Genomic DNA, 16,570 nt, shown 5'->3' on the forward strand with positions numbered 1-16,570 from the left:
GCAACATAACCCTCCCAAGGGGTTTGTTGGCCATAATATGATCCCATCCCTAGCTGGTAGGAAGTGTTGGGAGAGGCTTTGTGCAGAGGAAAAGCTCTCCTGCCCCTATTCAGCTTAGTATGGGGCCCACCCAGGAGGGAGGAAGGGAAAGGCCTCACCCGGTCTGGCCCTGTCAGCCATTTTCCTGAGTCCTCCCTGCCTGTGGGCCAAGACAACCCCGGCCTGACCCCCAAAGACCAGGAAAGAAGAAGCCGAGACTCTGGGCATCAGGATAGCGAAGAGAGCCTGGCCCCCATGCAGAGCCTTCTACTACACCAGTACTAGTAGTACTAGTAGTACTAGTAATAGTGTGGTTCTTCTCGGGTGTTGGTCATTACCTTTGGCTTAAGGTCTCTGCTTCCCCCGCTTGACCAAAGCCACCTGCAGCCTGAGCACAGCCCCGCTCCAGCAAGGTGGCAGCAGCAGGACGGGTCAGCAAAGGGCAGCGGGGGCTCCTCTGGGGCTCCTGCCTCCTCCACGACCACCCCTACGATCCGGTCAGCATCTGGCCGCCTTTGTCGGGGACAGAACCCACCAGACTATGGTTGGGTCCCATCACCCCTGCTGAGGGGCCACAGAGCACGCTTTCCAGCAGCGGGGGCCAGTCCTCACCACTAACTTGTAACAACTGAGCTCAAGGGAGGTTTCGTGAGCTGCTCACTTGGTTTGAAAGGTGTGGGTCTCCAGCTTAGAAGCCAAAGGCAGGGATCCCTGGGTGGCGCAGCAGTTTAGCGCCTGCCTTTGGCCCAGGGCCGATCCTGGAGACCCGGGATTGAATCCCACGTCGGGCTCCCGGTGCATGGAGCCTGCTTCTCCCTCTGCCTATGTCTCTGCCTCTCTTTCTCTCACTGTGTGCCTATCATAAATAAATATTTATAAAAAAAAAAAAAAAAAAAAAAAAAAAAAAAGAAGCCAAAGGCAGCAGCGAGAAGGCAAAGCAAACACCATGACTTGGGCTCGGCCACTGGTGGCAGCAAACCCTGAAGCTCCCCCCACTGTGGTCAGAGCGTTGACGAGGTGGGGTTCGTTGACCAGCCTCTGCCTGCGGGGCCTGGAGGAGGCAGAGGCCCAGCTGGTGGAGGCCGGGAGGCAGGGAGGCTGGGAGGCCGCACCAGCGCTGCGCTTGCAGAGGACCCGGTACCCCAAGGGCGCACACGGAGCCCGAGGCGGCCTCTCCCCCTTCCCTGCTGACACTCAAGACTGCCGAGCGACTCCTCGTTGCACCGGGCAGAAATGTCACTTTCTTCACCAGAAGGTGCGCGGCAGATGCCTCTGAACGAACGTTTTCTTGCCGGGTTGGCAAGCGCAGACCTTAAGCCAGAGGAGATCCTGGAGTCTGTGTACGTCCCCCACTCTCACGCGGTAAGAATTCTGCTGGCTGCTTCTGAGAGTTGTTTTTCCCTTTTCACGACTGAATGCAGTCATCTTTAGAAATCTGAAAACAGATGGAAGGAAAATAACTCTGCCCTAAAAACCTGTTTCCCGTCCACCGTGGGCTGGCCCAGCACCAAAGCCCGCAGACAGCCTCGAGCCAGCAGCTCCGGGTGTGGACGGGGCCGGGGCTGTTGTTTCAGCTGCGGGTGGGGCCTGCTGAGGGCAGCCTCGCTGCTTCCTGGCCTCCGCCTCCAGGTCTACAGGCCGACCCCGGGAGGCGGAAATTAAAGCTCTCCAGCTCCGGGCTGAGTTTCTCTGCCTGACCCACAAAGAGGTGGAAGCTGGGGCAGGGCCTCCCCACTTCCCACTCTAGCTAACTCCAACAGCTCATGGGAACATGGGGCCTCCGGAGGTTTGCTAACGCAGGGTATCTGGGGGTGATGTGGCCACCCAGCTGGCTATGGAGTGGGTCCTCTGTCCTCACTCAGTGTTCTGTGTCTCTCCCCAAAACTGTACCTGAATCCAGGAGGACAGTCTTCTCAGAGAGAGGCAATTTAATACACACACACACACACACACACACACACACGCCCGCACACTGATCAAAAGCCAAGAGTTAGCTTGGTTATGCAGGAAGTCTTAAATTAAGTCATGTTTCCAGCCATGTATGACCTTCATTTATTTTTCCTTTGGAATGGAAACTTTGAAATGTGTTCTAGTCAAATGTGCATCTGTGTAAAGACCCAAGACAGAAAACCAGGCTGACTCAAGCATGGTGCCCTCGGTGGCTGCACAAATGGAAACACACTTGAGTCAGGTCATTGCCATCAACCCCATGTCAAAATAATGTCAAAACACTGACAGTCACCATGCCCAAGGGCCCAGTGGGGCAGCCATCACCCTCCTGACTCTTGTTCCTGATATAAAATTTCCTAGTCCACTGTCAGAAAGTTCTATTCAACTCCCTTATGACCTTTGCATAGTGGAAACGTAGTCATTTCTACAAACTGGGAAAGGTGGGGGGTCTCTTTCACGCTTGAAGCAAATCGCATTTAAAAGCACCTGTGCTGGCAGGGCTCCTCCATCCTCCCAAGACAGAGGCATCTGAAGACTAGCAGAGAGAGCTGCTGGACACGAGCCAGGCTTCTGGGCCTCAGGAAGAATGCACAGTGATCCCTGGTCCTTGAGGGTATTGGGTGTTGGGGATGGGCCTTTGGGGCAACCCCATTCTCACTTCAAATGGGAAGGCCGCCGACTTATCCTCTAATTGTGCCAAGTGCCTCTTGTGTCCCCTTAGATAGAGTCTCAGTGATTAGTTAGTGGCACCAAGAAGCAGAAACCATGCTCTTTGTTTTGACATGTCGAACAACACACATGGTTCCTGTCTCCACAGTGGGAATTTGTGTCAGCCTTCCGACAGGCTCAGTGCCAGCAGAATGCCTTGGCCGATGTGAACGCTGGCATGCGAGTCCTCCTCAAGGAAGGCACAGGCACCATTGAGGACCTGAGCATCTCCTACGGTGGGGCTGGGGCTGTCACGGTCAGTGCACAAAAATCCTGCCAGCGGCTCATAGGGAGGTAAGCAACAAGCCGCCCTGCACCCCAAAGGTGAAGCTTGATGTCAGAAAAAAAAGGTGGACATTTGGCTCTGGCAAATGTTGTTAACACCCTGGGAAGATGGAAACTCCTATTTGTAGAACAACTGCCTGTTATTTCTGTAATTTTCCTAATAGCAAACCTCACTGGACTTTGATTTAATTAGGAGTGAGGGATACTGGCCCAGGATTGCATCCAGCCCTGGTTCTTGTACGCACATCAGCATTCCAGTACCCACACCAGGCAGTGTCCAAGGGCACCTATTGCTGCTGCTGCCTGACTACACTCTAGCTCTTCCTCAATAAAGGCCTGTCCAGTTCATAAAGGAATTGTCCCCAATTTGTCTATTTGTTAAGTGCCCAGTTCCAGCACGGTCTGGCTCTTGAACATCCTTGGTTCACGTTGCAACGAAACGGTCCCATCCTCACCCTGCCGTGACCCTCAGGCCACTCGGTGCAGTCTTGCAGGCCTGGGTTTTCCTGAAGGACTTGGTTAGGTGATTTCTAAGTTCCCCTCCAACTCATAAAAGGAGACCCTGGGTTCTCTAAATTGTCACTATCCAATATCTAGCACCTACTGGGCGATTGAAACTGCCCTTGAACTCGACCCGTCCCTGCCTTTCAACCCTACCAGGCCCTGGGATGAGCTGATGCTGGAGGAAGCTTGCAGGCTGCTTCTGGAAGAGGTCTCCCTCCCAGGCTGGGCCCCAGGGGGGAAAGTGGAATTCAAGAGGACTCTGGTGGTCAGTTTCTTCTTCAAATTCTACCTAGAAGTTCTACAGGAACTGAAGAAGCTGGCAAAGTTTATGCCTGTAAGTGGTCTGGTACTTATGTGCTCCTTGCAGCCAAAAACTCCCAGCTTTTCCTACTACATTTGAGAACCATCTTGTGGGCAGCCTGTGCCATCATCTGTCACCTGTTCTGAGCCAGACCATCTCGTCCATTCCCAGCCATCCTGCCTTCAGGGATCCAGCCCTGAGGGGCTGCTCCATGAGGCTCAGGATGCCAGGCTGTCTTCCTTTCACAGATATCCACCGTGTGCCCTGAGCAATGCAGCATCATGGTGCGCCCTACCTCCAGTGTGCAGTCTCTTTTTCTTTTAAAATCAACTTATAAATAAATAAATAAATAAATAAATAAATAAATAAATAAATAAAATCAACTTTATACTGAAGTATAATTACATATAATAAAATGCACTTATTTAAACTCAATGAGTTTTAACAAATGTGCAAACCCATGTAGCCACCTTCAAACCAGGTATAGAGCATTTTCAACACTCCAAAAAGTACTTTTTGGCCCCTTTGCAGTAAATCCTCCCACCCCCACCCCCAGGCACCCACCGATCTGCTTCATGGCACTATGGATTAGGTTGGCCTGTTCTGAAATTTTATATTCAACATAAAACACAAAATAAAATTTTATTTTTCAAAAAAATACTAAAATTTATTTGTATGCAAATATTGAAGTGGTTCTAGACTTTCTGATTGCAAACTTCTGGAATAGATTAAGCAAAGCAAAACATTCTCTTTCCCTCCCTCTGTTTCCTTCCCTGACCATGAATATAGCTCTCTCCCTACCTTGTCCCCCCGTTTCCAACCACATCCTACTCCAACACTCTTCACGTCACCCAAACTGTCCAATTTTCATTTACTCAGAGGTAGGCCCTCACCAACCACATCCACCAAGGGAATCATCACTGCCATTTAATTTCTGAATCCAAACACTTGGTGTGTTCAGACACCCAGAGAGCCCTCCCAGTTTTACTGCTGAATTGCTCAGTTGCTGAGAAAAACAATCAGGACATGGTTTCTTTTGTGTACAGTGAACTCTAGCTCATTCTGGGATGGCTTATCCAGCCCCCAATTTTCTTGTCTTTTCTGCCTTTACCCAGCTCACTGGCAGGCCTCTCTCTCCTTGGGGTGACTTGAGAATCAGATTCAAAGCAGTCAGTGCCGTCCCTCCTTCTGGGAAAAGGAAAAGAGGGCAGGATAGCTTCATCAAGGGAGATCCTGGGAGGTGATGTGGACTTTGGTCCTCGAGGCTACCCTGGCCCTGCAGTTTCTTGGGTACTTTAGCCAAGTCATTTCACACAAATTAAAACCCAGTTTAACCATAGACTAATCAGTTCAACTTTATTGTTTTGAATTGTCTCTCAGGACAGCCATCATTATCCTGAAATTCCAGACGGATTCCTAAGTGCTCTAGAAGATTTCCCCATCACAGGACCCCAGGGAGTCCAAAGGTACCAGGTCAGTGAGGGTAATTTAATAGAAACCTAGAAACTAAAAGATAAGCTATAGCTATGTGAACAAAGCAAGCATTTCAGAGTTGTGATCTGTAGTTCTGACTTTCTAGCTTTGGCTGGTACATTGCCCTTTGTTTAGGCCTAGCCAAGAAGACTCTGGATCTAAGATCAGGCCTGAGCTACCACTACACACATTTGAGGCCGAACCAGCCTGGAATGGTTTGACCATGTGACTCATAATTGATGATAGTCTCCTCAAACTGATGTTCTTTGGGCTTTTGTTTGAAGAGCACCTAAGTCAGGTGTGTGGGAAGGACTAAGCAAGAAGTAGCAAGGTTCAGCCTTCAGCCCTGACTGCAAAATCTGATCTCCAGTCAGCAAAACAAGAGCCCTGCCCGTACCTGAACCCACACTTCCTGGAGGACAATTTAGAAAGTATCTGTTATTCTCTGTTGGCATACAGCCCCTCCCCCACCCCATCTACACACACACACACACACACACACACACACACACACACATGACTTCCAGAGTAAACACTGTCTCCCTCTCCTTATCCACCCAGTGATGTTCTGGGGCCACTCACGGGGGCAGCCAAGGCACCTTGGTCTGGATCTGAGTGGACTCCACTGCCATTTGCTCTCCTCCCCTCTCTGCAGCTCCAGGCCCTGTTCAAGTTGACATTCAAGCTTTTGGCTTAGATTTGGGTTCCCCACCATCAGGATTCATATCACTTTAAACTCCATCATCGTGATCACTTTACTGGTGAACGGTTTGGTCATGGGAAAGTTAAGACAGCAGGGCAGAGAGACCCGCTGAATTCCAGAAAAAAAGCAGTACATGGGCATGACTTGGGAAAAGATGCCAAAAGGAGAAGCTGGGGAGGCGGCCCCTTCACCTACTCCACAATTCTGCCAAAAGGTCAGCATGCCCACATAACTGCCAGGACAATTCCCCAGTCTAGTTACATCATTAAATTGTCACCTTTATCATCTGACCCACTCCAGTGTTTGTTGCCTGTGGGTGACTGATTTCTTAATCCTGAATCAAGAGTGTTAGTAATTGGCCAGGCCTCTTCTGGAGATTCAAGTTTTCCAGGGCAACTTCTGTCTCCCTCTGCAGAGTGTGGATTCTCACCAATCCCTCCAAGACCCAGTTGGACGCCCCATCGTGCACCTATCAGGTCTTAAACATGCTACAGGTGAAGCCATATTTTGTGATGACATTCCGACGGTGGATAGAGAACTTTTCATGGTTTTGGTGACTAGTACCAGAGCCCATGCAAAAATCATGTAAGTAAATAGAAAGCTTTCCAAAAAAACTTTTAAAAGCACACCTGCTGGTTCCTTCAAAAGAATGTGCCTCTTCTGCCATGTCCTAAACACAAAGAACCTAAAATTAAAAGAATAAAGAAAAGGTCACCATCCCCAGGAGGAGCAAGGGAGAGTATCCGGAAATGACCATTAAGAAAGAGAGAACAAAAATAGTAGTTATGGGCTCCTTCCAGTCTAACCTCACAGTACCTCAGCTCTCCGCTGGAGCCTGAGGCATGGTGCCCAGGAGTAACTGAGTACGGCGATACTCAGCTGGTGATAAAACCCTGAAATACTGCATTTCTAAACGGTAAATGCCCACTGTCCTAAGCTTCCTAAGACTTGCCACAGCTACACAGGCCCTTCCCCCAATGCTCCTCCAGGAGCCAAAGTGTTACTCTGACCCAGCCTCCTGGACCCTGGGGCAGGTCAACTCTTATTGGTCAGGACCTAAACTGGACCAGTTGCTATATATTTTGATTTTCAACAGTGTTCTATCCTTTCCTTGGGTCTGGGGCCCTCAAAATTTATATTTTGAATATGAATATTTCTCTTTTTTCAGATCAATTGATTCATCTGAGGCCCTTGAACTACCTGGGGTGGTTGATGTGATAACAGCTGAGGACATTCCAGGCACCAATGGGGCTGAGGATGACAAGTTGATGGCTGTAGATGAGGTACAGAGCATGCCTTCTGAGTGACTTAGTGCAGATAATTACCAAGGTACCACCTGGAGTCAGTTTTCAACCACCCCCCTCTACCCGGCCCACTGGGGGATTAAAGCGCTAATTCTAGCTTCTCTCTATACCTAACATCGTTATTCAGACAGGCTTAGAAATTACAGAGTAAAAAGGACATTTATTACAGAAGAACAAGTCCTAGTTTTCCCACTGTGTGCTCTTGAGTCAATTTACCCTCGTCTGAAGAATAAATGTAGGATCCTGACCTACAGGATAGAATACCCTAGAAAGACCTAAATAGGAGAGTACAAAAAAAAAAAAAATACAGCCACTCCCTGTTACTTATACTGAACTCCGTCCCTTCCTGGACCAACCAACCCCACATACAGACCCCCAACACCCTCCTAACTCTTACACACTCCATTTTTTATAAAGTTGCTCTTGCCACCTGGGACCTTTTAATTCAATTCTACATTCATTGAAATCTTGCTTTTGGAGCCAAGCTACCTTGGCTCATGTTCCAGTTCCATCACTCACTAGCTGTGTGCCTTTGGGTATCATTATCTGTAAAATGGGAATCACCATAGCCCCAACCCCATAGTGTTAGTGCATGTAAAATGCTTACAATAGTGCTTGGCACCTAAAGTGAAGGCTCTCAGTAAGTGTTAGCTAGTATTGTCATGTCTCAGTGAGTCACACAGACTGTTTCTCCTCCAGCCATGAAAGGAATCACTGTTCTTTTGGTTGAACTCCAAATGAAGAGATCAGCTGTTACTTAAAGAGCTATATTATCTGCTCAGGCTGCCATAACAAAATACCACAGACTGGGTCACTTTAAAAAAAAAACAGGAATTTATTTTTTCACAGTTCTGGTGGCGGATCACCCAAGATCAAGGTATTAGCAGGTTTGGTTTCTCCTGAGGCCTCTCTTCCTGGCTTGCAGGTGGCCATCTACTCACTGTGTCCTCACATGGCCTTTTGTCTGTGGGTGAGCCTCCCTGGTATCACTTCCTCCCCTTATAAGAACATCAGTCATATTGGATTAGAGCTCCACCCTGATGACCTCATTTAATCTTAATTACCCCTTTAAGGCCCTGGCTCCAAATACAATCACCCTGGAGATTAGGGCTTCAATATATCAGTTTAGGAAGAAGGAGGGGACACGGTGCAATTCATAACAGGAATCACATTGTACAAAAAAGCACATTCCTCATCTTTAAACTCTAAAATGATAAGTGATACCATGAAGATGACCTATGTGAACCAAATTTGACAGAGATCCCAGACAATTTGACGTCCACTCTGGGGCTTACATTCATTGAGTAAAATGGCCAATGGAATCATCTAATTATTTAAATTATTTTTGTAATTAAAAAGTTTTTTTTTTACCCAAGCCTAATGTGATTATTATCACAGTGTGGTTATTATCACAATAGAAACTAAGACACTGGTCTGTTGCTGGTAAGACTATTGCTACTGATATTTTCCTACCTATGCATGTACTTTCCACAGGTGCTTTGCGTGGGCCACATTATCTGTGCTGTGGTTGCAGAGACAAATGTACAGGCAAAGAGTGCAATTGAAAAGATAAAGATCACCTATGAAGATATAGAGCCAGTAATCTTCACCATCAATGTAAGCAGGACTGGCTGGCTTCTTTCCTGTAAGGTTATAGAATCAAAAGCACCTTTGTGAATTTCTTAATGCAAGGCTAATTCTAACTTTTCCTTGTCACTAGCTTGTTGTGGGAAAATCAGCTTTCTCTGGAAGGTATTACTCGTACGAATTGAAATTAGTTTTGGCTCTAAGAAACGGTGAGGGGGGAGGGGACACACCAAGAATTAAAATTTCTTTCTCACATTCAAAAAATCTAGAAGTGGTCAGTCCAGAGCTTATGTGGGGTTCTAGGTGTCAGGGATCTAGGCTCCTTCTATCTAGTTGCTCCATCATGCATGGTTTCTATCATCCAGGTCACACTTTGGTCCACAATGGCTGCTAAAGCTTTGGCCATTAAGTCCACATGCCAGACAACAGAGAGAATGAGAAAATGAAGAAGGGCATATCCTGTCCCTTTAAGGACACTTCCCATATCTCATTGGTTAATACCTATTCACATGCCATACCTACATGCAAGGGGTGCTGCGAAATGTAGACTTTATGCCAGGTGACTACATATCCACTAAAAATCAGGGAAGACGATGAGAATGGATATTGAGAACAATCATGTTTTCAAGGTGGGGTCCAAACACAGAGTCTTTCATGATGGAATTCCACAGAAACTTCCACTCTTATTTTTGAGTCTGATGGAATGCTAATGCTATTTCTAAAGCAGAAAGAATGAAGTTAGAATAGAAAATTCAGATATAGACTGAGATTTGCAGGTTCTAAGTCAATGAAGGTCAAGTTCATAGTAATTGAGTTGAGAAAAGCTTTCTTATTTGTACACATGTGACAGAAAACAGAATTTTTTCAAAGGCCCCAGTGAACCATTTGACATTTTTTAAATGTGCCTAAAAGGTACAACTTGCTCAATATTCCAAGTGTTAAAAAGGCCATGTTTCTTGATCTTTCTAAACCAAATCAGGTCTGTTCCAAATTCCCATTTTGCCAAGTCTGCAAGAAGTCCAGGTCCTTTTTCTTGGCTCAATCTCCGTCCCTGGTTTGTACTAGGATTCAAATGTCAGTTTTTGAAATCTCAGTTCTAATCCCATTTCCTCAAGGGTGAAATGGCTCCCAGAATAAAAACCATGAAATATCTTGGGACTCAGAATGGTTAGAGATCTAGAGTTCTCTCAGAATAGGATTGCCCAGAGTCAGCTAAAAATTTCTTTTGTGAACAAAAGTAGGTAACAAAATAGTCGTACATATCAATTCTTATTCACTCACCCATCCATTCATTCATGTAAATGACCATATATATGAGAAGCAGTGCAGAGTAGTTCTAGAATGAAACTGCTAGGTTTGAACCCTGGCTGCACACCTGCAGACTAACTGCATCACCTTAGGTGAATTAAGGTGTAAGACGGAGATAATAATAATACTTACCTCATCGAATTGTTATAAGACTAAATGAGTTAATACATGTAAAGCACTTAGCACAGTGCCTGGCACATACTTAATCCTCATTAAATATAGTATATATTACAATAAGATGATGTGATCTTATGATGCACTTCCAGTATGGCAGTAAACATACTTCCACACGAACTCGGGTGACTCATTGAGATCTTAGTGTAGCAGGAAATGAAAAATTCAGTTATATCATACATTTTCTGCTGCTTTAAGAAATCAAGTATATTTTACTAGACAAGAGGCTTCTGAAAAACCAAGCCTGGACTTGAATGCTGCCTCTATCACTTATTGGCAGCATGACTTTTAAGAAAGGTATTTGACCTCTCTAAGCCCAGTCTCTTTGTCTGGGAAATGGAGATCACAACGGAATTAATGTGAGAATGTACATAAATACACTGTGTATTGTGCAGTTGCTTGATACCAAGCAAGTACTCAGTAAATATTGGCTGCTCTCATTATCATTATCATAATTAGTAAGATAGATGATGAACTCTAAGGCTATTGGGGAGCAAGAATGCAGGACACAGGTGCCGTCCTGAAGTATGGACAATCACTTTGGGCCTTAAGGCTAAGTGAGGATCAGTTGTCAATAGGTGAATCCACAGAGCCTCAAAGTGGGATGGATTCCAGTCTTCATGTGTAGTCAGTTCACGCTATTGACAGAAAGAAAACATGGAAGTAAGTACTAGAAAGGCCCTTAAAAGATGTGTGAAGTACCCAAAGAAATGAATAAACTTCCCACAACATCTATTGGGCTTTCTTGCCCAGAGATGTGTTAGGACTTAAGCCTCTTCCCTCAATATGGCCTCAATGCTTTAACCCCTGAGTTAGAGGTTCTTGTGCATGAGCTACATAAGTTTGACATGAATATTTTTCTTCAGGGAAAGGTTAAAGAGGGAGGGTCTAGAACCTTACCCATATTGCAGTTAGATCCATCTCCTGTTCCCTGGACATCCACACCGAAAATGAGAAAAGAGTGTTTATCCTCCTGAGCCATCATAGCATCCTCAGATCTCTATTCTTGACATTTCTCTAAGGCTTCCTGTTGGTTTTCCCTGCTGTCTAGAAGACATCTTCTGACATCTCATCTCTGCCACGAGCCCACTACTCTAGCACTCCCCCACTTGATGACTCCCTTCATGGCTATTCTAGGGAGTTTACTGGCCTTTGATTAAGAAAAAAAAATACCATTGGAAGAAAAAATGTTTAAAAAGTGGTTTGTGTGGTGTTTTTTTCCCTATCATTTAGGATGCCATAAAGCACAACTCATTCCTATGTCCTGAAAAAAAACTTGAACAAGGAAATATTGAGGAAGCATTTGAAAAAGTTGATCAAATTCTTGAAGGTAAGCATATTTAATAGAATCTTTGCACAATTCTATTCCAAAGCAGACACTGAGAGCATGTGATTTCCTCTCAGAAAGGGCATCCTTTAAAGGTTCAGCTCTTTTGCCAAATTTCTCTTATATCTCTTCCTCTCAAATTGCAACTGTGTGTGTGTATTGCCCTTAGAGGTTAGGGGATAGGGAGCAACAGAATATATAGAAGAAAAATCCCTAGCACTTTATGATTAGTCAAGGACAGGGGAATAGACCCAGACATTTTCAACTTGTTATCTAAAACTGTAGCCTCAGACACAGACTGCCCTCGGTTGCCACAGGACAAATGCCTGATCCATCCGTTCTTTGGTCAGAACAAATCCAGACTGGTCAGTCCACATCTTATTTTTTTTTAATTTTTATTTATTTATGATAGTCACAGAGAGAGAGAGAGAGGCAGAGACACAGGCAGAGGGAGAAGCAGGCTCCATGCACCGGGAGCCCGACGTGGGATTCGATCCCCGGTCTCCAGGATCGCGCCCTGGGCCAAAGGCAGGCGCCAAACCGCTGCGCCACCCAGGGATCCCCCACATCTTATTTTTGAACTCCCCAACATGGTAGTTTCCAACTAGCACACACTTTCAAGAATTTCCCTACCTTGCACTTAACAGGAGAGGTCCATGTTGGAGGACAGGAACATTTTTACATGGAAACACAAAGAGTGCTTGTTATTCCGAAGGCGGAGGACAAAGAACTGGACATTTATGTGTCAACACAGGATCCAAGTCACGTGCAGGTGAGGTCCAGGATCGCCCTGGCCTTCCCAACTTCCTGATCCCATCGATGGCCTTCAGTCCCCAGAGCTTCACAGTTGGCAGCCATTTTACCTGTAGAAACGTGATGTCCAGGTACTGGCCATCAGTGGAGCAACTAAGAAAACAGAACCCTTTTATTTTTTCTGGTCTTATCAGGTAAATAAAAGAACAGTCGAGGTGAAGGGGATTAAGAGGCACTAATGATGAGCCCCGAGTAATGTATCGAATTGTTGAATCACTATATTGTACACCTGAAACTAACATAACACTGTATGTTAACTACACTGGAATTATAATTAGGCAAAATAAATTTAATTTTTAAAAAAGAACAGTCACCGTGACTTCAGATTTAAAGAGTACATTCATTTGCAACATGCTCAAACGAGTTCTACAATTGGATAACAACACTAAATTATATCTGTACTTGATTTTTCTCTAAAGTAACCATTACAGATAACTTTCGGAGTAAACATATCACTTTATAGCACACTTTCATTTCCCAGTCAGGAAGTGCTCTAGGTTTTAGCTGCAAACATCTTCTTTAGCAACTTGTCAGGAGTTTGCTGATTTTCACCTTGTTGGGACTTGAGGTCTAGGCGTTTGGCTATGATTCCAGCTTCTGACAGGAATCTAGGATTCAGAAAGTTTCCCTTCTGGAAAATACCATTTTTCTGCTGGAATGGCTGTTCTGTAAGATTAACGATGTTTATGAACTGAATAGAGCTCCACAAGGCCGATTTAGACTTGGTTTTTTGGGGTTTTTTGGTTTTTTTTTTATTTTCCTGACAGCAGGTGTGGATGAATATTGCTGTGGTATTTCAGAAAACAAAAGGCTTCTTTGCCATTTCTTGTAAAACTTTTCCATTATCCAACTTTTACAGAAAACAGTGTCGTCTACTTTAAGCATCCCCATCAACAGGATCACCTGTCACGTCAAACGGGTAGGTGGAGGTTTTGGAGGGAAAGTAGGAAGACCAGCTGTATTTGGAGCTATTGCAGCTGTGGGCGCTATCAAGTAAGTGCACTTGGGGATACAAGAGGGTGTAAAATGTACAGAGCTAAGGGTAAATCAGCAGACCGAGAGTCACTTGGATGCTGTCATAAGCATCTGGGTGTCCTTGGGCAATTCAGGCTCCTGTTTTTCTTTATAATTATAGATATAATACCCACCCTCCTAGAGTTATTGGAAAAGTCAAATGTACATAGGACTTCACATAGGCTCATTTGCTATAAAAAGGAAAAGTGATGTCATTAGTTAAATAGCTCCAAGGCTGAGGCTGCCCTGTCCTTGAGCTTCAGGGAAGGTGACCCATTTAGGAGTGGAACAAGTACCCTGCCCAAGTGGAAGCCAAAGGAGTGGCTCCTCCCCCACATTTCCTTACTACTCTAACTGCAGACAGGGTGGATTAAGGAAAGAAAGGCTCCCACCCTCTGTCCCTCTGCACCTGGGAAGGGCTGGCTATTCAATGTTTGCTTAATGACAGATGACATCCTCAAAAAAAGTTCCCAGGCTAACCTCAACCGCAAGGCTTGCTCCTTTGCTGTTCTTGCTGTTCAAGTTGCTGGCTTTTCTGTTCCTTGTTCATTTTCTATGGCTGTTTCTCGGTGGTAACAAATACTGTCAGAGCCCCAATCAGCCTGCAAAGTTCAAAGATCCTCCTTCCTTTGACAGAGTCTGTGTAATTCAAAGCTAGGTCCCAAAGCACTCAGATGTATGTCTTGTTCTGCAGTGAGAGGTGGGAAATCACAAGATCTGAATCCTATCTCCAGTTCTCTCCATTATGAACCTCTCTATTTACACCCACCAAGTACCAGCAAGGGATCAGTTCATCATTCTCCCACCAGGCTTTGTGCCTTTAAGACCTCCCAAGCATTGCTGCACAGTTAGAATCATCTGGAGAGTATTTAAATCCCAATGCCTAGGCTGCCCCATACCAATCCATCCAGGTCAGTACATTTAAAACTACCCCAGTGTTCTAAGTGTGGGAACCAAATGCCTTAGGCTACAACCCTACCTTAGCACACATCTGGCATGCATTAAGTAATCTAATCCCCAGAGCAGGGTTCCCAAACTGTTGAAAATAAGACTATTGCAGGCTCATAGAAATTCCTGCCTCCCCATCCCAGACCCACCAAATCAGAATCACCAGGGGGTGGACCCAGAAACTTTATATTTAACTCATGCTCCAGGTAGTCTTCACCATTAAAACAAAACAAAACAAGAAGTCTTGTGCCAGAATTGTAGTTTTCAACATGTACCTGAAAATACTTGCATAAGAATCACTGAGAATAATGACAAATCTGCGGCGCCTCCCTAACATACTGAATGAAACTCCTAGTGCTAAGGCTCAGAAATCTGCATTTTTACCTAAAAACCAGATGATTCTTTTGTACTCCAAAGAGTATGGAACCTCCACCCTAGAGATACAGAAAAGCTAAATCTCTGACTATCCAAGGGCCCAATGGGGCCAATATGATAGCATTCATGGGTAGAAATGAAGACACTAAACCATCAGACTAAGGACAAGTCCTTGGCCTTGTTTTTGCAGTTGTGTTAAGTTTGCATTTATCTATTTGCACGCTTTCTCTTTTGTCACATGTGGTAGGGATGTGCAAAATGACTAGATCTGGGTGAGCATCAAATCTGAAGCCATTAGAATACAAGCTAACTGCCATGTGGCATTAATCACTTTAGCTAGATCTCCAACCACTAAGTTATAGGCTAAGAGACACTAGTAATTTGGTCACATATTAATTCAGATCAGTGCCTACCTCATTGTATGTTCTCAAGGAATATATATGGGATGGATGGATAGTTAAATGAATGGTTGGATAAATGGGTGGGAGAATGAATGGAGGATGGATGGGTAGAAAGGTAGATGGATGGGTGGGTAGATAGTTAAATGAGAGGATGAATAAATGGGTGAGTGGATACAGAGGGATGAATAGGGGAATGGATGGGTGGAATGGGTGGAGAATGTAAGATTTATTTTCTTTAGAACTGGTCGTCCCATTCGTCTTGTTCTTGATCGTGAAGATGATATGTTAATAACTGGGGGAAGGCACCCATTATTTGGAAAATATAAAGTGAGTATTAAAGATGAAATTACTAAATTACCTCATTTTATCTGAGTGGTTTTAACATTTTCTATTATTTTGATTTTGCTAAATTCTAAAAACAATTACCTTATCTAAAATATTAAATGAAAAAGTTGTGCATTTAAATACTCAAATTTTATAAGGAACTTTTAGTAAATCTAGTGTAGATTATAAAGAAATTGAATGATAAAAATACAATTTTAAATTATAAAAACATTATTGAAGGAATAAGATTTTCATTAGCAGTTCCTCAAAGATAAAAAAAGCTACAAGCACTTGTTATACCAAAACTTCTTGACTATAAAAATATTTTTGCAGTAGAAATGTTTAGACACAATTTTACCATTTTAACTACAAAATCATTTTTACAAGTGTTCCCACCTAGTTGTTATGAAAGTGTCCCAAAAGATCTTTGCAAATAGGAAGAAAAGAACTCACTAATGAAATAATTTTAAATTGTTTTAAACCATGCTCATTGCATTTTATGCAACTATGGCATAAATACCATTAAAAATACTGTTAACATTGGGCAGCCCCGGTGGCTTAGCGGTTTAGTGCCACCGTCAGTCAGCCCAGGGTGTGATCCTGGAGACCTGGGATTGAGTCCCATGTCGGGCTCCCTTCATGGAGCCTGCTTCTCCCTCTGCCTGTGTCTCTGCCTCTCTCTGTGTGTGTGTCTCTCATGAATAAATAAGTTTAAAAAAAAAAAAAGAATTCTCTCTGCTACCTTATCTGTTATACGATTTTGCTTAGCAATTCTTCATGAAAAGTCACAGGTAAACTTCCACCCTGCATTTGTCAAAATTACCATAAATTCTGAATTTGTGCGGTTTTCTACATGTGCTAAGTGCTCTGCTTTGTTATCCAACATGCCCATAGATGATAATAGTCATATAGTTGTGCCCATTTTTTGGGAACAAAGAGACCAGAGCCGATCCTTTTCTGGTAGGACTACAACAGGAAGTGGAAAATTTTCAATCTGAGCTGTGCAGACCAACAGGTCTAGATGAGCCACAA

General features: G+C 44.4%; 1 protein-coding gene across 1 annotated transcript in view; it reads left to right on the top strand.

The window, feature by feature from the left end:
- The window catches only part of LOC129522704 (aldehyde oxidase 2), a 78,996-nt gene that overhangs the window by 27,191 nt on the left and 35,235 nt on the right, over positions 1-16,570 (top strand). Inside the window, exons 13-23 of the mRNA XM_055345004.1 lie at positions 1,292-1,401; positions 2,807-2,991; positions 3,643-3,820; positions 5,168-5,260; positions 6,379-6,548; positions 7,132-7,246; positions 8,762-8,884; positions 11,570-11,666; positions 12,311-12,435; positions 13,336-13,469; positions 15,454-15,541. Of these exons, the coding sequence (XP_055200979.1) occupies positions 1,292-1,401; positions 2,807-2,991; positions 3,643-3,820; positions 5,168-5,260; positions 6,379-6,548; positions 7,132-7,246; positions 8,762-8,884; positions 11,570-11,666; positions 12,311-12,435; positions 13,336-13,469; positions 15,454-15,541 (1,418 nt within the window). The remainder of the gene's footprint in view (positions 1-1,291; positions 1,402-2,806; positions 2,992-3,642; positions 3,821-5,167; positions 5,261-6,378; positions 6,549-7,131; positions 7,247-8,761; positions 8,885-11,569; positions 11,667-12,310; positions 12,436-13,335; positions 13,470-15,453; positions 15,542-16,570) is intronic.

Source organism: Nyctereutes procyonoides, unplaced genomic scaffold (assembly GCF_905146905.1).
Source record: "Nyctereutes procyonoides isolate TBG_1078 unplaced genomic scaffold, NYPRO_anot_genome, whole genome shotgun sequence".
NCBI lineage: Eukaryota > Metazoa > Chordata > Mammalia > Carnivora > Canidae > Nyctereutes > Nyctereutes procyonoides.